The sequence below is a fragment of the Euprymna scolopes genome, chromosome 26 (assembly GCF_053919585.1).
Source record: "Euprymna scolopes isolate OS-2025 chromosome 26, ASM5391958v1, whole genome shotgun sequence".
NCBI lineage: Eukaryota > Metazoa > Mollusca > Cephalopoda > Sepiida > Sepiolidae > Euprymna > Euprymna scolopes.
The window spans coordinates 31,399,377-31,424,678 of record NC_136507.1 but is presented as its reverse complement, the minus strand read 5'-3'; the positions used below and the strand labels follow the sequence as shown (position 1 = coordinate 31,424,678).

The following is a 25,302-nucleotide window of genomic DNA, read 5'->3' as shown; positions in this document are numbered from 1 at the left end:
CAATTTAATAAAAGAAACACGTTCCGAGTGAACACTGAGATACGTCCGGTTATTTTAGAGTTAAAAAAAATGGACCTTAAGTTCGTGTTTAATTTACTACAACGTTATAATAGAAAACTGAGCAAGCTGTGAAAAGTCATAAAAAATGATTTTAAAAAGTATTTTTTTTTTTTTTTAATTATCTGATACATAAGTCTCTATTGGATAATATTAACAAGAAAAAAGTTTAAAAAAAAAAGTGAAAATTGTGGAATTTATAAGGTAAGGCTCAGATTCCGAACGTCCGCCCCCCCTTTTTTTCTAGATATGATTTTCAGGTTGAATTCAATTTTTACGGCATCTTTCGTTTTTTAAACTTAGGTGAAAGTACAGAACTGTTACAAAACGCTCTCCTCTCCCCATATTAAGAATGGGTTTCTAAATAATAACATTTTTTCAGCACGGTCTGTATTCTGATATATTTCATAAATTTAACATTAGTTTTTGTTTATTTTAAATAATATTTTATTTCGTAAGTAGTCGTATTCATCCGGTGTTTCTCGGGCGCAGGAGTCAGGACTTGAACATAAAATAAAAATATAGTTTACATTTTTTTTTTTTTTTCTTTAATCCGTGTTTTGTTTTTCTTTATTTTATTTTAGTGCTTGTGAAGAGTTTGTACCGAATCAAATCAATTTTTACCAGACTAAACCTAAAACACAGGCTAGAATTAGGGTAAAAAAAAAAAAAAAAATGGTTCAAATTCTGTAGAAGTACCTTTTTATTTATTTAATTATTTTTATTTCAATAACTATTTGATGAATAGTAAATAATGAAATAAATAATACGGATTTTATTTATTATGACTTTTTGTAAAGACACCCATTTGGAATAGAGGAAACATTTAAAAAAAAAAAATTAAAAAGTTTTTCAAAGAATTTCTCCGAAAATATTTCGTAACTTTTTGAATAAAAACAAAACACAAAATCAACGCAATAACACCAAATTAAACATTAATTATCTGTACAGTTATTAAATTAAAATAATTTTTGTAGATTTTCTAAAATAATTAGAATTTCGAAATCAATTATAACACGTATTTTTTTTTTTTTTCGAAATACAAAAAAAAGCTACTCATGCAGAGAGTGATCCGTGCTGACTGCTGAAATAATAACATTATTTAAAAAGCCATTCTTAACATGGGGAGGGGAGGGTGTTTTGTACCTATTATTCTGTACTTTAACCTTACAATTGAATAAAAAAAAACATAATACAACTTTAATTAAACGTGGAAATACGATTTTAAAAAAGAGCGCGGATCGGATCACTCTCTGCATTAGCACCAACAAGAAAAAAAAAAAAATGGTCATTATAAGAAAATGTACTTTTTAATGAACAATTTCTCCAAGAAAAGAAAATTCTGAAATGAATAAATGTTGAATTTATGACCGTAATAAATAAAAACAACCATTAAAATTTGTGAATAGTTTTAAACGGTCATTATTGAAAAGTATGTGACTCTTTGTAATCTTTTTGAATTGTCTCCCCTTGTTTAGAGTGGAGTTCTTCGAAAACAGACAAAAAAATATCCACAATAACTAAAATGCACAAGTGACAAATAATTGAATGTGTAAGTTACGTAAAGGCGAAACACACACACACACAGATTTTATTTATCGCCGCCCTCCTCGCCAACACACACACTGTTGAAAGGTAAGACGCAAGGTGAGGAAAGTAGAAAGTAGGATTTGAAAATCCAGAATCCTAAAGGAAAAGCATTCTGGCTGAATAAAAATTGCCTGTGCAGCAGTGCAGCACTGTTGGTATTCACCAGTAGGGTCGTCTCATGCGATTACCAATAAACTAACCACTTTCTTCAAATGGCAAAACACAGCTAAACACATATCTTGTTTGATGAGTTTATTGATACAGAGATGCTAAAACGTTTCTTGGGGGTAGCGTTCAATAATGCAACCAAAATGAATTAAAAAAAAAAATGTGCGTTCAATTTTATGTGATAAGAAGTTAGGGTGTTCAAAACTAATATATCAATCAGATTTTATAATATTTGGATTCTTCGGACTACTGTTCTTATCTTGAGTGTTATTTCCACAACGTTTCGGTCGATGTAACCTCCGATCTTCTTCAGGAGTAGCTTGTCGAACTCAGACTCCATGGTATAGTGGATAACTTATTTAATAGAATTCAGTTGTAAGTTACACACTTCTGAAGGTTGAAGGTTCGATCCTCAGCGCCACTGAAACATTGCGAAAATAACACTCAAGTTGAGAACAATAGTCCGAAGAATCCAAATAATATGAATCGGGCAATTGCTCTTGACATATCAAAGGTCTTTGATAGGGTATGGCATAAAGTCTACTCCACAAGATCTTCAGCTACATTATAGCTGAAAATATCTTCTCAATTATTAAATAATTTCTCTTTGATAGGTTCATAAGAGTTATGGTTGGTAGGCAGAAAGCAGAAGCTCACAGTATTAATGCTGGAGTCTCTCAGAGGTCCATCCTGGGCCCAAATCTCTTCTTGATCGTCATCAAGGATTTCCCAAATCGGATCCTAAAATCATTTATAGACATTTATACTGACGACACAACCATCTATGGCAACACTTCGGTCTCTACCGAATTACTCATTTCAAATTTTACATAAAGGGTATTCAGAGATAGGGCAAGCTTTTTAATCGGTTTGGGTTAAAAATTTGAGTTACCAATATATAAATGTATGTTTGCATGTCTGCCTAAAACTTTTGACAGAGGCGACGGATTTTTACTAGCTTAGTATCGTTTTGAAGTTCGACCTTCCAGACAGCAAATATCGAAAAATTTGGCTAAAACACATTAATATCTTCACCTTTAACTGGGCACTTTTCTACAGGGGGGGGAGGGCTTTTTTCACCAATATTTTCGAAAGTCATCCTCTCCTTTCGATTGTCTAGCCTTAATTAAAATGTACATCACTTCTGGTTTGGTGGTGGTCGTAACAACAAAGACGTCACGTTTTTTTTCCCCGTTCTTTTTCTCCTTTACGGTACGGGTTCAAGCCTGCCTTCCTATTCCCACCTTTTTTTGCTCAACACACACCTCCAAATACCTGGGAAACGCCGGGCTGAAATGCTAGTATTAAAAACAAAGTCAAATAAAAATACCGAAAAATCCAAATAATATGAATGAAAATACCTGACCGGCCTACAGACAGAGCTTCTCAGTATGATGCAAGGACACATTTCCAATGGAAAAGTGTTAAAATAAAATTTGTATCCACTATATTATATATTGCGAATTGTCTTACAAAAACTGTTTCATTGACAACTAATTTTTTACCTTATTGTTTTTTATGATTTTTGGATATGTCCATTATTGCAACATGACTCTTCTACCTACCTGGATAAGTTTTTTGTGTGTTTTAACCTATTTTAACGCCTTTATTTACTTTGAAATAAAAGTAATGTCACATCTGAGTTAGTACGGGTGAAATGGTGGTTCTGTTATATAGCAATTTAGATCCTCGATAGTCACTCAAAAATCGAAAATGAGACAACAGTAGTAGAACATTACATTTGCACAAGATTGGTGACATTTATTGGATGGGTTTCTACCAGAATTTGTTTAATTTTTTACTGACTCTGTTTCATCTTCATAAAAGATGATTTAAAAATTTTTTTTTTTTTAACTATCATTGGGTAAAATAAATGTGTAATCAAAATAAATGAGAATTGATTCATGTTCATGAGAGAATATGTACAGGGTGGAATGTTAAAATTCTCACCCTAAAGAAAACAACACTACAGCTTTATTTTAAAACTTTTATTGAAAAAATCAATTCAGGTAATTTGATCATGCAATAGAGCTAACATCAATGTAGCGGCCTTCAGCCTTAATCACCGCCTCGATACGGGTCCAGAACTGGTAGCATACCTTTTCCACAAGCATTGGCGGGAGCTCAGCGAATACTTGGCAGATGGCGGCGATCAACCTGGCTTTGGTGTTGTGGGAGGTCATGTTGGTGCTGTTCTTGACATATGACCAAACGAAGTAGTCCAGTAGGTTCAGGTCAAGGAGGAAGGAGTGGGGGGGGGCAGCGAGAGAAGATACAACATTATAGCACTTCTGAAGCCAAGCCTGCATCTCTTTGAACTTGTGGGCCAGCGCTGAGTCCTTTTGCTGCACTCAAGGTTTGCCAGCAGCCACCTGATTGCATCAGGGGATCACCACACTCTTCAACGTATACAGGTACACTTTGGTATTGACTTTCAAGCTGACTTCGAAGATGTGAGGTGGCAGGATGTGGCTCTTATTTGAAACTACACCAAAGACCATGACCAATGTTGGAAAGGGTTGCCCGATGTATTGAGTTGTGCCCTCAAGCGTTGAACCGTCCTGATTTGCATTTTTCGGGCGCTGGCAATGGTATTGTCATTTGATCGGTAGAGAGCATCAATTGTACAGTGGCGCATCTCCAATCTCACTCGTTGAACATTGTGTCACTTTCAGATACGATAGAAGGCTCCTATCGCTCTTTGAATTTGTACACTGGCCAACTAGTACATGATCTGCAACAAAAAAATAAAACTGGTTTTCATCAAATGGAAATGGAATCAGGTCGTCTTTTCTAGGGCGACAATTTTATCGTTCCAGCCTGTATTTTGTAGAATATTTTTAAAACTGAGGTCACCTGTGATAATAGGCACCATCTCTCGGGGCATTAAGCACCGGGTATTCTGTATGCAATAATCGTACCATTCCTCATTTTGGAACTCTTTAACTAAAATGTTGACACTGGTGCACTGTATGTGATACCAGGAATCAAAGATGCCACACTTAACCCAGTTAATGGCATCCCTTCTACCAGATCTGATACGTTCCTCAGTGTCAGTATATCCCGGTGTTGACAGTGGCGTTCTTTATGGTGGTAACGATGGTGTCCCCTGTCCTGGTATATTTATACCCTTGCTTTTTTCCTTTTTTGTCCCTCTGCTACATCCTCTGGATGCTGTCAACCTCAGCACCAAATATCATAAGTTTGTTGATGCTTTCATCTGCTGTAAGGCTTTCCCCATATTGGAATCGTTATATTCTAGTTTATCTCTCTCTTGCTGCGGATTGAAATTAGGGAGTCATTTGTTTGGGAAGATGTCTTTCGACGAGTCAAACGAATATGATAAATTCTGAAAGAAAACAAGCATGCCTGAGGATGAATATCTTGGAAATGAGGATCCTGGGGAGCGTGCTTAAGACGAGGATCCTGGGGAGCGTGCTTCAGACGAGGATCCTGGGGAGCTTGCTTAAGACGAGGATCCTGGGGGGGGGGCATGCTTAGGTCGAGGATCCTGGGTGGGGGCGTGCTGAAGACGAGAATCCTGGGGAGCGTGCTTAAGACGAGAATCCTGGGGAGCGTGCTTAAGACGAGGATCCTGGGGAGCGTGCTTAAGACGAGGATCCTGGGGAGCGTGCTTAGGGCGAAGATCCTGGGGGGGGCATGCTTAGGTCGAGGATCCTGGGTGGGGGCGTGCTGAAGACGAGAATCTTGGGGAGCGTGCTGAAGACGAGAATCCTGGGGAGCGTGCTTCAGACGAGGATCCTAGGGAGCGTGCTTAGGGCGAAGATCCTGGGGAGCGTGCTTAGGGCGAAGATTCTGGGGAGCATGCTTAAGGCGAGGATCCTGGGGTGGGGGGAGCGTGCTTATGGCGATGATCCTGGGTGGGGGGTGCTGAAGACGAGGATCCTGGAGAGCAGTATTTGAATGAGGGCCCTGGAAGCGGACTGAAAATGTGAGTCATGGAGTGAGAGGTAATGTAAACTACTGGAGAAAAATATGGAGAGCTCTGTTTGAGCAGTAACGCTAGGCTGAATTTTGACACTGACTAGGTGTTGTAAATACAAATATCTGTGCTACCGACTGAACCCTGCTGTGACGATCTCTGGTATGACGGATTTACATATGTAGTCCATAATTTTAAAACTTTTTTTCTTTTTTTTTTTTTTTTCGGTTGGTCCTATGTGGGTTCAGGAAAACTTGATGAGGAGGGTCCATCAATAAAATAAATCCTGCATCAACTTCATGCATTCGTCAAACTCATTTTCATGAGCAGAGACAGCACCGTTTGCTTTCCAACATGTTCGTTGCTATGGATTTCCTTGTACGTTAACTTTAACTACGTTTTTTTGTTGATTTAAAAATACTTTTAACTTACTTGCTTGTCATGCGTTTGGTTCTTCATGACAGCCTCATATCGTATGAATGTCTCAAACTCTACATTCCTCCCCCAAAACATGATATTAAATACTTGTGTATTCAAGCATTAATATCAATAAATGTTGGCTTGTTGTTATCAAGTTTCTGGTTTTATATAACTTCTTCGAAATCATAAAAATAGGTCAAACTTAATTTATACGAATCATGGGCGCTTCTAAACTATTGGGACGAAATATCGTAAATCGTAAAACTGAATTTCACATGAAAATAATGGTATCTACGTACTTCTCGTATTTCTAAGATGATTATATCCAAAAATTACGAAAATCGATAAGGTAGAAAATTATTTATTAAAGGAAATAAAAAAATAGAATTCGATGAAAACGATCGTAAGACAGAGGAGAGGTCAAAAGGGAGGTCATTTTCTGTTTTGATTTAAACAAAATGGCGACAATTTTTCACCTGCTAACACGATTAAAGTTTTTTTTTTTTAATAATTCAGTAATATTCAGATAATTTCGACTGCATAATTTTGAAGCCACCATTGTAACTTATTAGAATTGACAAAAAATCAGTTGAAACCATCGCTTTTTATCTAAAAACTCCATTTATTGAATACAAAATCTCGTCCCAATTCTGTAGAAGCGCCGAATCATGTTTCTCATTATTTACATCATTGTAAGATTTTTTTCAACTCTTTTGCTTCAGAAAAAGAAAAATACAGGGCATCAAGCCAAGCGCCATCATTTTTCTTTTCTTTTTTGTTCAAAAATCCAAATATTTTTATTTATTTATTTATTTGGGAACAAATAAATTACACGCCATTACATTGCTTAAGTGATTGGGTTGGTTGGTTGTTTGTTTGTTTGTTTTTGTTTTACGGCATATCAACCCTTTTCGGGTTTGTTAATGCCGAATCCAAAGATTTTGAAGAAAATTTTTTTTAATAGAATATATTTGTTGTTTTCACGTCGGTTTCTATTTAACCCATAGTTGGGACCCTAACAGGTATTACCACTTCGGGACAGAGTGGACCTGGGAGCAATGGTAATTAAAGGGTGGCTCCACACTCCCCAAAGCCTACAAGCTGGGGCCTCACCACTGGATATAGTTTAAGGTCATATCCAGGACCCCCATTGAGGGACTTTTACCCTCTGCAGGGGGGCAGTCGGCGTATTCTAATGCCCTACCGACAGGGCCTATGCTTAAGTGACTATCAGTACAAATCAATCAATCTAATAAAAAGCCTACAAGAAATTCCTAATGAACCACTCCCTTAAGTAAACACTTCATCAAATCTCCACACTAACGTAATGTACTTGCAATAAGCCTTATCCCTGAGTGGCTTCCGGACCTTGATAAGCGGTGACCACCGTGTAAAAAAAAAAAAAAAAAAAAAAAAAAAAAAAAAACAAGAAACATGGCAAGTTGAATTTTGCAGCAGATTTTAAAATGTGTATAGAAACTATGATTACATTTGATAGGTTGTGAATGAAGACCATCTTAACATACTTTAAAGCTCTGAAAAGTAAAAACCTGACTTGAACCAAGCGTAAAAAATCTGACACTTAACTCCTAAAATATCTCAATGCTTCAGAAGCACAGGAAAAAGTTTACAGGCTTCATGATTTAACAGAGAAACAAAATTTTGTGCAGTCGCCTTTTTGGAGTAAAAAGTTTGGTTCCTCTTTGTTATCGTAGCGAAAATTTAAATATTAAATTTAAAGTGAAACCGATGACATCTACTGAATTGTCATGTTTCAGTAATGAACATATCCAAAAATTACGAAAAGCGATAAGGTAAAGAATTAATTATTAATAAAAATGCTCTTCGAAGACAATTAGCAAAAATTGAGTTTTCCAAAAAAAAAAAAAAAAAAAAGAAAAGAAACTGGCGGGTTCTAATTGTAACAAAAGAAAGATAAATATTTTCTGGAAACTGAAAATCTTTGGCTAGTTTAGCAAAATTTAATTTGTGCTAAAGAAGAACCGAAAGTATTGAATTCAGTTTCAATATAGTTGCAGATCTGAAAGAAAACATGAGTTCTTCTCTGTTACTGTTGCGAAAAATTGAGTTTTCATTAAAAATTGGTCCCCCGACAAAAGGAGGGTGGACCTGTAAATTCACCCTTGTCCGTTCGTCTGTCCGCACTTTTCTTAATAACTACGCCTTGGAGAGTTGGGTGCCTTTCAGGTAAAAATGGCTAAAATTGACATTTTTGTGCTTATTAAAAAATTGATGACTTGGATTTTTATAAAACTTTCTGAAAAGTTGTAAGTAACTGATTTCTATATAATTTTGTTTGTCTATACTTCACAATAACTTGCGTGTGTCCCAGGGCTCTTTTAGGACTAATAAAAACTCTCCCTTTTGGGACTATTTTACCATATTTGTCCAAAATTTTCTGTGTATGTCTATTTAGCAGTTTTGCATGGTGCTGGACTCAAATTTACATATGTTAAGGCCTTGGAGACTCTGGAGGCTAAATGGGGGCGGGGGGAATGCTGACCTTAGTCATTTCTTTTTTTTTACATGGTGCAAAACTCAAGTTTACATATGTTAAGGCCTGAAACTGCACCGTTTGTTCATTTTCACCATGATTTGACGTCCTCTGAAGACTTTTAGGGCTAAATGGGGGGGGGGGGTGCTGAACTTAGTCATTTTTTTATGCCTCGTTCACTGTGCACTCACGGGGGCTTCACTTACTGACTGTTTTTATCAATTGTCATGTCAAAATTAGTTAAATATTACTGCAGTATTACATAAAACATGTACTTTGTACAAATAGATGATTCCATGACATCCACCATGATTGCAACAAGATAGACCGAGTTACTTCCCCTAACTTGATGCTATTAATTTATATACACACTTGAAATTTCTGGTGCTTGGTGATAGAATCGACAGATCGATCTTTTTTAAATATGTGGTCATAAACAAAAACACCAGTACTTACTTGTCATGTCGAAAATAGTAATATATCCCAAAAGTATGAAAACTCATCAAGTAAAACAACTGCTATTGCGTTTTTAGTAATCAACAAAGCTTATATAGTACGTTGGCCATTAAAGTAGCAAAAAGTAAACTATGTTCCCTGTATTCGCAATCTTCAAGGTGTTCACATATAGGGAAAATGCAATCCCCCTCTCCTCCCTAGTTTTCCGTAAAAATTACTTTTAACGAAATAATTTTCTACTCGATGGATTTTCTTAATTTGTGGATATATTACTATTTTCGACATGAAAATTAAGGAAATATATCTGCTTTTGCTTAAAACCACAGTATTTCTTTTAAATCGGTCAATCAACTCTATTTTCATAAGCACCAAAGTTTTTCGAAAACTATTTTCATTGATAATTAATTTTCCTTTGCTATGGTTTTTCGTAATTTTTCGATATATTCATTACTGCGACATGACAAATCAGTAGATGCGATCGGTTGTACTTGAAGTTCAATATACAAAGAAGAACCAAAACAGGTTCTCGGTTTGATACAAAATAACTAAGTTTGGTTGGTTCAATAAATACTACTCTTGAAAAACAAGGTCTCTGGTTGGTCAGTGATCAGACAAGCTTAGTGTTTATTGCTTCACAAGTGGCATAATAATTGCTATAAGGAGATATGTGAAGGATACCTTGTTGCTGGTCTATTGCCCTAGTGTCGACCTCGACAATCAGTCTGACAGAAACTGTGCCATTTTAGTGGCCTTTTAGCTGTCGGGCGGACTGGTACAAATGTCCTGGAAAGCTCTAATAGGTCCACCCTTCCAGACCTTGCCTTGCCTCCCGGCTTTCGGGTGGAGCAAGTTTCCTGGTTACTTAGAGATTTCTTGGCCTTCGGGCCAAGATCAAAATGGCTTCGACCTTTGACTTTACCTCCGACCCATTCTTTTCCAGCTGGAGGTCCGGTCCGAATTACACGCCGAGGATCCGAACCAGGCCGTCGGTCCAACTGAAGGGGGCAGGAAGAGAGTCGGCGCCCCTCCAGACTCCCAACCGCAGACTGGTTGACTTGCTGCGGTTGATTTTGATCCCCCTCCTTGTGGTCTTTTCGTACCATGTAAGCATCTCTGCCATTAGAAGCTCGACACAAAGCTAGGATCAAGCATAGACTAGCAAAGGTACATGGACGAGGATGACTGTAGACACCCCTCCCCCAATTTTTGAATGGCCTTGTGCCTAATTTTTTGTTTATTTCTGTTTTTGGTTGTAAAATTTCAGAGTGAATAAAAAATATATAACTGAAAGTTTAGTATCTGTTCTGATACTACACTTCAATTTTTTGTTCGCAGTTAGTGGAGGAGAAATCCTTCATGACTGAGGCAATTTTAAATTTTGTTCCCCCCCCCCCCAACATTAAAAAACGAAACATTTCTGGAACTACTCTCCGCATATAAGGCATTTGGCGCCTTTTATTCTGGTTTCCTTGAAACTTATATTTAGCCCAATGATTTAGCTAAGTTATTTTTTTTTTTTTTACACAGTGATCACCACTTATCAAGGCCCGGAAGCCACTCAGGGATAGGGGTTATTGTAAGTTATTATTAGGTCTTAGGTCGAGATTTATTTGCTGCCCACCTCAGCAAAATGTGGCACAAGGCCGGAAAGTGGGGATCCAGCAGGCTCCCCTAAAGGAGGGGCACTCCTGCAATTGTAAAAATTGCCTGAGTAACCCCGTCGGCATTCCCCGGGAGGGGCGCCTCAGGCAGTAAGCGATAAACTTACTCTACCGGAAAGCCCAGCGGCAAGGCCTGGGAGGGTGGACCTCCTAGGTATTATCCAGGCGGTGTACCTGACTGTACCTCTGTCTGACAGGTGCTGGGGTTCCCGGCCACTCACCTGTCGGGCTCAGTGTCAAGTGACGAATCCCTGACGAGTACTTCTACCCTGTCTCCTTGCAGCTGAAACCGCAAGGAGACACATCCCATCATATCGAAATATAATGGGGTATATAATTCGGTCTTAGGTCTATGACAACAGAATATTCTTTTCATTGTTTTAACTTTCGAGTATATATCCGATGCAGTTAATCAACCGAGAACCACTACATCAGTCACTCTATATAAAAGCATATAAGATATCAACGGCTACACACCCGAGAGTCAAAACAATGAAAAGAATATGCTGTTGTCCTACCCTTCTGTCCAACAGTGACTTCCTTTTAATGTTGGAACTAAAGACCTGTTAATTATAATAATTTAATTTATGAACTTCTTGATGAGGATGAGGATTGTGGTCGGAAATCGAACCCATCTACAGAAGACATAATACCAAGTACCAACCCCTCCAAACTGCTGTAATCGCCGAACCTGTATCCAATTCCTGTTAAAGATAAAAGAGAAAGACTATTACTTTTCGAGGTTGTTACCAACTCTATTTCAGAGGCAAAACGGGTATTCCTTTTGCAGCGAGGAACTAATTTGTATAAAATTTTACTTTGCATTGAACTTTAAGGTAGCACTTTGTTGTACTTTGTCTTATTTTTGCCACTGTCTTGAAGTTATAACGTGTGAGAATATCATTTAACGACTCATGCTTATATTTGCAGGGCCAAAGTGTGCTCCTCGCTTAGGAGCGCTGGCTCATTTATCCGACTTTCTGACCTTGTGTCACATCCCTTCGCGGTGGGAGAGACGTAATTACAGGTTACTTTAAATACTTAAACAAATTATTTGCGATGAAATTCGTGTTTGAACGGCTCAAAATACGTACACAAAAACCGGCTTGGAGTCTAGTTTTGCGACGGGAGTAATTCTATAAAAATACCGCTTGAATGGGGAGGTTAGCTAGAATTCTCTCTTTGAAACGCGACCTTAAACCAAAATTTAAGCTAGAGTCAAAGGTTATAGTTAATTTGTTTCGCTAAAAAGAAAATACTAATCGGTGTTTCTCGAGAGCGACACTAACCTTTTATTTTGTATTATATATATAGAGAGAGGATGGACTTAAAAAAATAAAAAAAATGCAATTTTTTACGTACTCGTCACGAAACGATGATGTCCTATTAAAAAAAAAAAAAAAAAAAAAATTGTAAATTGATCAAGTATTATTTTTTAAACTAAAAAAATCAAATTTTATCACGAACCGAGACGGGACGCTACTTTTGATCCGCTACTGGGCTGGGCTGGGCGCTGCTTCATAAATAAGGGTGAGGCAACTCAATTCGAACTATCAAAATCGGACTTGTAAGGGATACAATTTGAATTTACTATTAAAAATTGTAAAATAAAAAATAAAAAAAAAAACAATTTACTCAATTTTTGGAATATAACATCTTCGTTCCGTGATGAGTACGTCGACGTACATTGTAAATATTTTTCTGTATTAAAAATTCTTTGCTACTTATGCACTTATGTTACCGCGCGGAAATAATAACGTTATCATTTGGAAAGCCCTTCTTTTCATGAGGAAGGAAAGGTGTTTTGTAACTATTCTGTAATTTCACCTAACAATTTAATAATAATAATAATATCGTGAAACTTGAATTTAACTTGAAAATACTATTTTAAAAAAATAGCGCCATTTGTTTTTTTAATTGCTTATATACGTCGAGTTCTAAATAAAAACTGAAAAAGATAAGAGTTACTAATCATAATATGAGTGCTGGTAAATAAATCAAAACGAAGAACCTCGTTATTGAAGAAAGGGAAAAGAAAAAAAAAAAGGAAAGAAAAGAAACTGCATCGCGCGTGCGCGTTTTTTTTTTTTTTTCTTCTTTCCTTTTCGATTTGCGTGCATGGCCGGCCAGTGCGTGGAAATCACCTGCGAAAATCTGTACATTTCAATCCCATATTTTTCCTAACACAAATTAAAAAACTCAGAACTGGTAAACAAATCTCACAAAGCCCAGCAAAAAATGAATATTTACAGAGAAAAGTGGATTTGAAATTTCATACTTTTTAATTAAAAGAAAACAAAAAAAAACAAAAAAAAAAAAACAAACATAAATATTATGAAATGGACATTGCAACTGATTGTTCTTCCCAAAACAAAAACAAGTAAGTTTTTGTTTTCTTTTTCTGTATTTTTTTTTTTTTGCCTCATCAATGATAGTTTGTGTATGTGCTTAAAAACAACAACAAAAGTATTAAAATTTATTAATATTAAAATCTATGATTAGAATTCCATTATTAAAAAACAACAACAAAAAAACAACAAAAAAAAAACAACTAATTTTATAAATGAGTATATTCTTGGAAAGTTTTTGGCAATATATTTCCAATCTCTAATAATTTTATGATTAGTAACATATTTTTTTCAATTAATTTTTTTTTTTTCATTTTTTTTTTTTTTTTTTCATTTTTTTATTATTTTAAAACTACTTAGACATACTCGGGTGTTTTTACAGAATTTGAACCGAACAAAACTGACTTAGTTATGCATGCAGTGCAGCCAGTGCACGTATTGTACCGTGCTATTTTTTCTTTTTAAATGGTATTTTCAAGTTTTACGATCTCTTTTTATTATTCGATTGTTAGGTGAAAGTACAGACTAATTAAATTTATACAAATACCGTGACAGCGAATTAGTAGAAAAAAATGTACCCTAACCCTAACCCTAACCCTAACCCAGTTTTCAGATTCGTGTTCAGCACACCGAAACGTAACAGAATACTACGTAAAAGATTTTACTAATTCGCTGTCACGGTGTTTGTATAATAATACCGTAATTAGTCTGTGCTAGTAATTAGAAAACACCCTCCCCATGTTAAGAATGATTTTCTAAATAATAACGTTATTATTTCAGTGCGACACAATAAATATAAAAGTACCAAAAATTAATTAGAAATACCAATTTTTTGTTTCACTGTATTTTATCTATTTCTAATTTTCGAATGGAATTATAAAAAAAACAAGTAGGATTTCTCAAATTTAATAATTTTTGGTATCGTTTGGTCATTAAATTATTTATTAAACCAAATTGTTATAAAGCTAGGACTGATTTCAAGATGTTTTAATCTTAAAAGAAAATATTGGGTGTAAATAATTTCTTAAACAGACTTTTTATTCGTTAAATGAAGATTCGTTAAGAATTTTAAATTCACTTGTAATGATTTTACTATTAGACATTTTAAATACTTCCAAATCCTTTTCAAATTTCGAAGTATGAATTTGGTTAATTCTTTTTTGAACTACTAAAAAATAGAACAGGCCTGCTTTCGAAAAAATGGGGTTAAAATCAAGTTCCGTCCGTCTTTGTTGACATTCTTCGTCAGCTAATTTGATCTGATATATATGACTGCCCTGGAAAAGTTACTTCTGATTTAATCTTCACTAGTTTTAAAATATGCAAACGACCCCCTCCCTCCAGAATCACAGAATATTTTTGAATTGGTAAACATCAATCAGAAGTGACTTTTCTGCGTTATTTATCATCAGATCAGCTGACGCAGAATGTCAACAAAGCTGGACGGAACTTAATTTGAACCAAAACGGAGATGTATTTTGGTTGATTTAATTTCGTGATTGAATTAGTTTTTAAAATAAGATTTTTTAATTTTTTTAAGTTCGGGTACTTTTATAGAATAAGACGCGATACGATAGCAGTATCAGAATTTTTGTAGGAATTTTTGACACCCCTAACACGAAACTGCGAATACAATATAAAAATCTCGTAATTTCTCTGTTAAAAGTGGGTTATTTATTTTCTTTATGGATTATACTTCCAAAATAAACTATTACAGTTGTTTTAAAAGTAATAAAAATATTTTTATTTTTTTTTTAAAACAGTAATGAATTTTCCGAACTCAATATTTTTCAATTTTTAAACTCAATATTTTTAAATTTTTAAATTTTAAAAATCTATCAAAATTTTTCTATTGATTCTATTTTTACGATATTTTCAGGGTCAATGTGAAATTTTATGTTCTTTCCAATAAACCGAATATAATATTTTAGACAAACGTTTTTTTTAAATTCACGCCCCCCCCATTTTCACGCCCCCCCATTTTCACGCCCCCCCCCCCATTTTGAAATGTCTATTAAAAAGTAAATAATTAATTTATGTTTAATAGGTTTATATATCACAAATTGAAGAGAAAAGGTCAATAAATAATATATTCAAATTTAAAACAAAAAAAAAAATCAGTTTTTTAGAAATTTACCTGTAAAGTCCGAAGTTTAAAACCTTTTTAAAAAAAAAAAAACACATTGTTTTGTTTTGTTTTTTTTTTAAATAAAACCTTGGTCCTTACTCCTTTAATTGAAAAAAAAAATTAGGGCTTGAATTACATTTTTCGAGGAGTTATAAGCTTGGAAAGATGGGGTGGAATTATTCACTATTTTCACGAAATTTCTGACACTGCTAGCGATACGATTAAATATCGATTTGGACGAATTAAAAGATCAGTAATGACAGGAGCCGTTTTCGAATTAAAAGCTTAAAAAAAAAAAAAAGTAAAATTAGCAGACGATACTAAGCATGCTAATGCAAAACCCAAATGAATTTAACTGCAGTAATAACAAAAGTCTTTACTTATTTATTTGGTCCTTCTACAGAATGTGAACCGAACCAAACCAACTTTTGAACTAAATAAAATTTAAATGAGTTTAGATAAGAGTTAAAAAAAAAAAAAAAAAAATCAGGTCAATGTGGCTTGCCTGAAAAGAGTTGCTTTTTAGGGATATTATCCCCAGTCTTCCCATGTTAAGAACGGCTTTCGGAATGAACATTCTTTGCAGGTAAGTCTTCAGTGGGACAAACAGGCTACATTGACCAAAACATAGTTCGGTTCAAATTCTGTAGAAACACTATTTATGACGTTTATTCATTCCCCTCCCCCTGCCAAAAAAGCGCATTGTCACTAAGACTGCTGTGAATAGGGGCATCTGGACATCCTAAGTGATGAGTTATGCAGCAAGATTTTTGTTCACATTACATTTAAAATTTCTGTAAAGTTGATACAGTCGGGGCAAAGGGGCGAGGGAATTCCAAAGAAAAGAGCCTGAGAGAAGACGCTACTAGAGTAGTAATTTTTCCTGTATCTGAGGACATTTACAATGAAGGGGTGTGATTTTGCTGCTATTCGGGTTGATCGGGGGTATTTACGTTGGGGAGGGGGGGACTACAAGTGCAGCAAGTTCGTCTTCGCACTTTTTTATTGTGTGTTAAATCCTTTAATTTTTTTTTTAAGAGAGCACAATTTTGTTTTGCCACGCAAATAGAAAAAAATTATTTGTACAACTGCACATTTTTTACCTTTTTTTTTTTTTTTTTTTTAAATACAAAAAAAACTTATTCGCATTTTGAAGTGAGGAGTTTAGTACTGATGTCCTTATTCACATTGACCAAAAAATAGTTCGATTCAAATTCTGTAGAAACACTATTTATGACGTTTATTCATTCCCCCCCCCCCCGCCAAAAAAGCGCATTGTCACTAAGACTGCTGTGAATAGGGACTGCAATAACCCTTATCCCTGAGTGGCTTCCGGGCCTTGATAAGTGGTGACCACCGTGTAAAAAAAAAACAAAAAAACTTGTCGGTACTAGTGTATATGAGTAACCCCAAATTTCTGGCCCCGGAAACTTTACGTTAGGTGATGTGTATCCCTTCCCCATGAGGGCTAAGGTCGCTTTTTGACGTGGAGAAAACCCAGCCCCAAGATTGAAAGGACACTCTGGATGGGAATAAAAATACTAGCATTTGCTGACAAATAAGGGTGTCTCAGGTGATAGGCAAGTGGGAAGTGAGTCACTAAATATGGGGAGTCGTTCACTGTTCAGCCTTATAGAAATAAATCGCCTTTCATCATCATCTGTCCTGCTTCCCGGTTAAATACAACATGGTAACCTTCAAATCCAATGTAAACAAATTCTTGTTGAGCTGTTCTTATAAATAATCAAATTCTACCCAATTTACACCATTAACGATTACCACCCTCCCACCTTACACTCATTAATCCTTATCCTCGACGTGGATGGACGTTGAATCTCTACAGTTCCAGGTGAGCATTGTCTGAAGATAGCGGTTTCAATCTCACTCAAAGCTGGCCAGCGGCTTAGTTGGCCAAAACGTGATGAGACGACAACAACTATGGAAGGCAGTAATTGGTGAGGATGCAGTTAGGAGATTCAGAGTTCCTATTCCATCGCAGTAACCATCTGACGAAGGCCAGAGGAATAGTTGGCCGAAACATCGTGAAATAACAACTTAAAGCTGAGGATAAGTCTGCAATAAATAAAAGAATAAAGGCCTGGAAGGTACCACTTCTGGGTACCACCCAGGAAAATATCTCGGTTTGTCAGGTAAAAACGCCAGTGAACTATGCCAGAACCTATCAGACTGATTTTTAAGAATGAATCATTGACCGTTATTTCTATCCAAGTCTCATCGCAACCAAAATAGCGAGGCAATAATCCTTACACAATATGAAATTGTGAGTAGGTATGTATGTTGGGGGTAAGTACGTATGAGAAGCTTAATAATAGACAGAAGCTTTCAACATAATAAATAATAATGATTCCGAGTCTGAACAGACAAAAAACTTAAAACGATATACATTCATATTAGAGCCTCGGCATAATCACACCAGTGTTTGCTCAGATGTACCGGAGATCTCTTTTCGCATTGTGTTCTGCAGTCCTGAACTCCTTGGCAAATAAACCTGGTGAACCAAGTGCAAGAGAGAGATTCAAGCAATTGAATTTAAAGGGACAGTCAGAATCTTAAAAGATCTCTTGGTTGGAATATCTGAGTTAGTTGGTGAATTTTTGGCATCTGGTAGGATGCCCCATCCCCAGCCTGAACAAACTGACACGCATATGCAAATGCATGCAAAATGATGTCACTTTAAAAAGGAGATCACATTAGAGACGGAGATAACGTTCGAGATGACGTCAGAGGCGGGGGATAACGTTCGAGAAGACGTCAGAGGAGGTGATAACGTTCGAGAAGACGTCAGAGGCGGAGATAACATTCAAGATCATGTGGGCGACGTAATGGCAATAACAATGAGGAAATAAATGTTAGAAAAAACAAGTTCTTTTCTATTCTTTGTTTGCTTTGCAACTGAAAACTGCAATGTATTTGTTCACGGACATGGCTACATTACTGAGAAGACAAATATTGCTATAAACTGATTTGATGTCCCATGGACAAGTCTTTGTTGCTGGTGTTTTAGAAGTCCTGCTTTATGCCATTCAGCGGAAGTGACGTCAGAAAAATCTTAAGGTTCTAATGACCAACACGAACTTTATTTAAGCAAATATGAAAATAGAAGTTTTAGCAAATTTTTACTTGGTTTTCACCTTAACATTTTCTATTAAAATGAGAATTTCTATAGGTTTTCAGGTATGCTGAAAACGACTATCACATTTAAATTTTTCACAAATATGTAGTTTCCTAGTTTGTAGTGCTTGGCTTGGTTTATAGTGAATTTTATCGTTTTTGTTCCCTGCCCTGCAGAACATGAATGAGTTTTGCAATGGGAGAGCGAAAAGGATTAAATTGTTAATGTTTGGTACATTTTGAGTTAGGAAACCAGTCAGGAAGTAGGGGAGATAGAAAGAGAAAAAGGGAAATGGGGAGAAGGAAAAGCGGGGGGTAGATGGGTTGTTGATAATGTTTTTGGTTTTGCAGAACATAATTAAGTTTTGCAAAAGGAAGTAGAAAAACAAAAAACATCAATGTTAGGTGCATTTCGTCTCAGGAAGCCAATATCTTCAGACAGCCTGATCTGGTATCACCAGAATTAACTTGTATGCGGTATTAAGTTTTCCTCAGTTAACATAACCTGTTTTTTTTTTATTTTTGTTTTTTTTTATATAAGAGGGGGTGATTTCTTTAAAAAAAAAGTAAGCAACCGTCTTCTATTAAATAAAGTCATAATCTTTATATATTATGTTATATATTATATTATTATTATTATTATGTTTATAAAACACTAGACCCTTCTTAACCCTTTCCGTATCCCCTTCTTCCATGCCAACTCTTTCCTTTCTATTATATTTCTTTCTACCCCCCCCATCACATCTCTTTCTTTTTTGCTCTTACTTTTCAGAATTGCTGATGGTTAAAACTAATTCGGGATTGTTAAAACTTTCATATATATATATATATATATATATATATATATATATATATATATATATATATATATATATATATGTGTGTGTGTGTGTGAATCCAGATTTTGTTTAACAATATAATAGTTAAATAGTAATTAACTAGTACGTGGTATTAAGTTTCTCTCAGGCTCTGAATAAATTAATATAACCTGTATTTTGGAGGGGGGTTATTTCAAAGAAAGTAAGCAACCTTCTTCTATTTAAATAAAAGAAAATCATAATTTTCTGATTGGGTGTCTGGCTAAAAGTCAGATTCAAGATTACTCGTTTTAGTCCAAAGTAATTAAATGTTCATAAAACACGAGCCGTGCCGGGTGCCCATGCTAATAATTGAACTGCCTTCATTAATAAAAAAACAAAACAAAAAAACGTCCAATCATTTCTTTCAGAATAAAATTGTTAAGCCATTTCATAACGAAGATGACAAAAGAAAAAATGTGTATATTTATTTTTTATATATATACTAGTAGTAGCCCAGCTTTGCTCGGGCCTTATGTACTGTTCATAACTGTGTGTGTGTGTGTGTATATATATATATATATATATATATATATATATATATATATATATATATATATATATATAGTTAAAAATTTTGACTCATGTCCAGGAAATCTACGTGTAAAGTTTCAAGTGTTTAAACCCAAAATTGGCGAAGGAGTTTGGTAGCGTTTGCAAAGGTCAACTCTTTCAACTTTGACCTCTTGGCAGCCAAATTTTCGCCCAAAAACTGATTAAAAAGCTTGCTGCATGTTTGGATACCTTTTTATGTAAAATTTTAAATGTTTAGACCCAAAATTGACTGAATAATTTGCTAGAGATTGCAAAGGTCAAACCTTTTAACTTTGACCTCTTGGCAGCGAAATTTTCAACCAAAAACCGATTAAAACGCTGGCCCTATGTCTGAATACACTTTATGTAAAATTTCAAATGTTTAGACCAAAAAATGGCTGAGTAATTTCATAGAGACTGCAGAGGTCAATTTTTTTTTAACTTCGACCCCAATTTTGGACCCTTTAACATTTATTATTTTGGTCTCAAATTAAAATACAAAGTTTTACCCATGTTCAAGTTACCTGCATCTAAAATTTCAAATATTTAGATCCAAAATTGGTGGAAGAATTTGGTAGAATCTGCAAAGGTCAACTCTTTTAACTTTGACCTCTTGGCAGCCAAATTTTCGGCCCAAAACTGATTAAAATGCTTACCGCATATCTGAATATCTGTTATGTAAAATTTCAAATGTTTAGATCAGAAATTGGCTGAGTAATTTGGTAGAGACCGCAGAGGTAATTTTTTTTAAAATTTGGACCCCAATTTTAACTCCTTAACATTTATTTTTTATGGGTTCAAATCAAATTAAAAAGTTTGATTCATTTCCAAGTAACCTACATTTAAAATTTCAAGTGTTTATACCCAAAATTGGCGGAGGAGTTTGGTGGAGTTTTCAAAAGGCAAATCGTTGACCTTTGACCCGTTGACAGCCGAATTTCTGGTCGAAAACTGATTAAAAAAATTTTCCCGAATATCATTACCCCTTATGCCAAATCTCGAGTCTCTAGACTGAAAATTGACAGTTATTTGGTAGGGAAATGCAGACACACACACACACACACACATTTTCAATTTTATCTATATATTATGCATTTCGTCTCTTCAGACAGCCTGATCTAGTAGCACCAGGTAATGATTATGCATTTGGTTTTTGGCATGTATGGCACAAGGTTAAAACGAGAAGAGAAAGTGTGCGTGTATAATTAAAAACATTGAAATATAAGAAATTTCTTTTATTCTAATGAACGAAATAAAAATGGCAAAAAGAAGTTTGGTGTCAGTCTTATATAATTAAGCATGTCTAAAATATTGTGTGCTACCTAAGTATATATTAATATATGACACGTTCTTTAAGAAATCAGAAATTCCGTGGAAGCACTGCACGTGTGCACATGTTAATTTTAAAATGCTTTGATAAAAATATAATAAACAGTGATTATCGATTTCTCTCTGTCTCCCTTCCTCAACCCACTGTTTACTGTTTTGGGACGAAGATCAAGACGAATAAACATTCTCTGTTTCCCAATAGTTTCATCTTGACCTAATGAACAAAAATAAATGATAAAAGAAAAGTTCAGTGCTATTCTTAAATAATTAAACATATCTAAGCACACATTGATATATATATATATATATATATATATATATATATATATATATATATATATATATATATATATATATATATATACATATATATATATTTTATCTGCATTTTCTGTTTTATTCTTTAAACTTTCCTCTCTATCTAATATATCAATCTACCCACACTTTCATTTTACTATATGCAGCTGAATTTGCAGATACCGGCCGTCCTCTCCCCTTAAATAATTTTTATTTTTTATTTTTATTCTTATTTTATTTTATTTTATTTTTTTATTATATTTTATTTTTTTATTTATTTATTCCTTATTTTCTATATATTTATTATTTATTTATTTTTATTTTCCTTTTAGTGTCGTTTAACAACTCTTGCTGACATTTTTTTAAGTGATGACCTGTACATTTCAGTTGACCTATATTATTTTGCCCTATATATTTTTTCGCGCCTTTAACATTTCCTGTCTGGGTCATTTTGACTTTTGTTTCCCTTTATTTTATTTTATTTTATTTTATATTTAACTTTATCATAATTTTTTTTCTCCCTTTTTTTTCTCCTTTTTTTTTTCTCTTTCTCTTCCCAGATATTTATTATTTATATTTATGTCTCGGAAGTAGAGTAAAAAGCACATCTTATTTTTCTTTTATTAATATTATTGGAATCTTTTCTTTTTTTTTTTCCTTGTACAAATTATTGTGAATTATTCCATGGATTTCTGCCTTTGGATTATTATGGACCATCTTCTTCCAATTACGGGATTTCCTTGGATTTTACTTGTACAAATGGAAATTCTTTTAACTTTCTTGAAGTTTTACATTTGGATTTTACCGTCACTGGATTTTTTATCTTCCACCAGACTATCCATTCGTGTGTAATCACATTTTTCTTTACCATATTCCCTCTGCTTCACTTTTTTGTTTTCAAGTAAGAGCTTTGACTTACTTGTTGTTTCATCAAATACTTCTGCATGCAACATCCGATCCTGCATTTTGCTAATTCCTACCCTCTGATGAGAAGGAAAGTATTTCTTTGAAACTCTGATTAAGGACTATCAATTTATCTAGTGTTTCCTTTTCAGATTAAATATGTTTTTAACTCATTTCAAAGTGTTTTTTAACATATTTTATTAACTGTTTGCTCATATTATAAGCTCTATTTCCTATTTGGTTTTATCGAGCTTTTATATCTGGCTGAGATAATTGTATAAATATTAATTCTTTAATATTTATAATTTACTTTAATTTTACCATCTTGGATCATTTTGGTAAATTCAATTGTAATTTTCATTTTATATATATATATATATATATATATATATATATATATATATATATATATATATATATATATATATATATATATTCAATTCATCTTTGTAATTTCTTTTAATGCACTTATCTGCAAAATTTATTGTATATTTTGCAAACCTCTTTCCTTTGATGAGAAGAATGGCATTTTTCCAAACTCCGGAATTAGGTCTTTCCAGATTATCTGTACTCTTTGTCAGATAATTAAAAATTCTGTCTACCTTCTTTACAGGTTTTTAATGTTTTTGTTTTTTTGAAAATTTGAATTTCCATAAGATTTTTCTATTATATATATATATATATATATATATATATATATATGACAAAAGTCTATATTCCAAATTTCAAGATGTTGACCATTTTACCATTTATTTCTTTAAGTCTGTTGATATGCACAATTCTTGACAGCACCTGTTTCGTAATGCAGAATCATTCATGTAATTATTATGTTAATTCTTGGATTTATTCCGTTCTTAACTTTGAATATTCCAATCCTTTTAATGGTCAGCTGATAGCACAAGTGGATGGATGAAAAGGATACGAAGGTTACTCTTTGGGAAGGCTCTCATTCTGGAATAAGTCTGCTTAGTTCATGTCGCATCAAAGCCCTGGTTTCTACTACATATATATGTATGTATATATATATATATATATCACCGTGTATATTTGTGTGTGTATATGTGTATTGGGGTAGAGAGGGCTCCCGTAAGCCGTGGTGAAGGCAACCTTTCTAGGAGAAGCAAATCTCTGATTTAAAAAACCATAAAGCGGAAGACCAGTACCCGCATTAAGCTGGTCTGCAGTTTAATTTGTTGCTGGCTATCTTGCTCTTGCTTGTTGCTGGATCTCAACATTTTGAACCGAGAGAGAGACTTAGCTGTCGTACAAAGCTAAGACTCTGTAACATCATATTTGTATAGATACTCCCTCAGACATTTGGGCTCATGGATTTTAAATGTCTGAGGGAGTGGCACTCGTCTGACAAGACGTTGCAATCATCATATATATATATAAGTTTAGTGATCATATTTAAATTCTGAAAAAAACAACAACATATAGACACATATATTCGAATTAAGAATTTATTGTTTGACAAAAGGAATATATAGAAGGGGTTATGATGATTTCCTTAATCCATGGATTTTCGATAATGGCTCATATCATCAGAGGAAATTAAATGCGGTTAGCAAAATGTTCAGCTGTGAATAGACACTTATTTTGCTTTTCAGCACAAATATTGAAAATAGTTTTTTGAGTGGTGAATGATAATTATATGGAGATAATTATAGGAAAAGGGAATTTGATACAACCTGGGCAGTCCATTATCGGAAGGAGTACGCAGGATATTGGTCCAGAGGAGAAGGCAGTAATCCCATATAACAAAAAAGCGTGGTTGCTCCTTATTGATTTTCTGAAAGGTATACGGGGCAGCCCAGGTTGTATCAAATTCTCTCTTCCCATAATTCTAATGGTATCTGTTCAGTGCACATTTACCTATAAGTATGGCCAACCACTTATAATTCAGTAACTGTAAATGTTTTTTTTTCAAAAATAATCAATTCAAACAGAACGACTCAGAGAAATCTATTTTTTTTTTTTCATTTAATATACTTTCATAGAAATGTTTCTGTTATGTCAAAAAAAAACTATTTTCTTTACGTCACAAGTGTCACGCTCATGCATGAATTCCATAGCTAATATAACATACTGACCCAATGGGTCACGGATAGTCTAGTATATATATATATATATATATATATATATATAAGAAAGTGTGCGATGACACTTCTCAACCAATATACTCAACTAATTTTTTATCTATATACGTGAAATTTTGTATATATAAGATGTGGAAACCTTTTTAATTTGTTTTCATCTGGAAAAAAGGGCTGCTAAGGGATGAAAAAGTGAAAAGTTGGTACGTGGGAGTCATCGGATTTTTATCTGTTTGCTAACTGTTTCATGAATGCGCATGTGTAAATAGTTCACATTACAGTTTCCTTATGTTAAGATTAAGTAGTTTGAAAACACCGTTTAAAGATTGTGTCAAGCTGGTTTAATAGTTATCGTACTTACCTCACTGTCTTTGGTTTCGATCTTAGCTCGAATATTTATTTACTAGATTACCCGTGACCGGTTGGGTCAGTATGTTATATTAGCTATGGAATTAATGTATGCGTGACACTTGTGATGTAAAGAAAATAGTTTTTTGTGACATAACAGAAACATTTCTATGAAAGTATATTAAAATGAAAAAAGAATATAGATAGATTTCTATGAGTCGTTCTGTTTATAATTGTTTATTTTTGAAAAAAAAAAAACCCAGAAAACTTGCAGCTATTGAATTATAAGTGGTTGGCATTACTTCTAGGTAAATGTGCACTGAACAGATACCATAATACTTAGATTTAAATTCAAATTTTGATATATCTTTTAATTTAAATGCGAAAACAAAAAAAATTGGGATGCTGAAAACGTACACAGTAAAACAATGCGTTTTATTGTCGTGTTGATTATTTATTTGTAACGCAAATAAAAAAAAATTTTCAGGGTTATTTATGTTGGTAGTGTAGAATGTATGAA

The 25,302-nt window shown here is 34.2% G+C and overlaps 1 protein-coding gene across 2 annotated transcripts in view; it reads left to right on the top strand.

The window, feature by feature from the left end:
* The window catches only part of LOC145247967 (alpha-1,6-mannosylglycoprotein 6-beta-N-acetylglucosaminyltransferase A-like), a 322,486-nt gene that overhangs the window by 3,692 nt on the left and 293,492 nt on the right, over positions 1-25,302 (top strand). Inside the window, exon 1 of one of the 2 annotated variants that reach the window (XM_080109616.1) lies at positions 12,893-13,190. The exons of the other annotated variant lie outside the window; for it this stretch is intronic. Within the exon in view, the coding sequence (XP_079965742.1) occupies positions 13,150-13,190 (41 nt within the window). The 5' untranslated portion in view covers positions 12,893-13,149. Of the gene's footprint in view, positions 1-12,892; positions 13,191-25,302 lie in introns of those variants that run through there. 2 annotated transcript variants of the gene reach the window in all.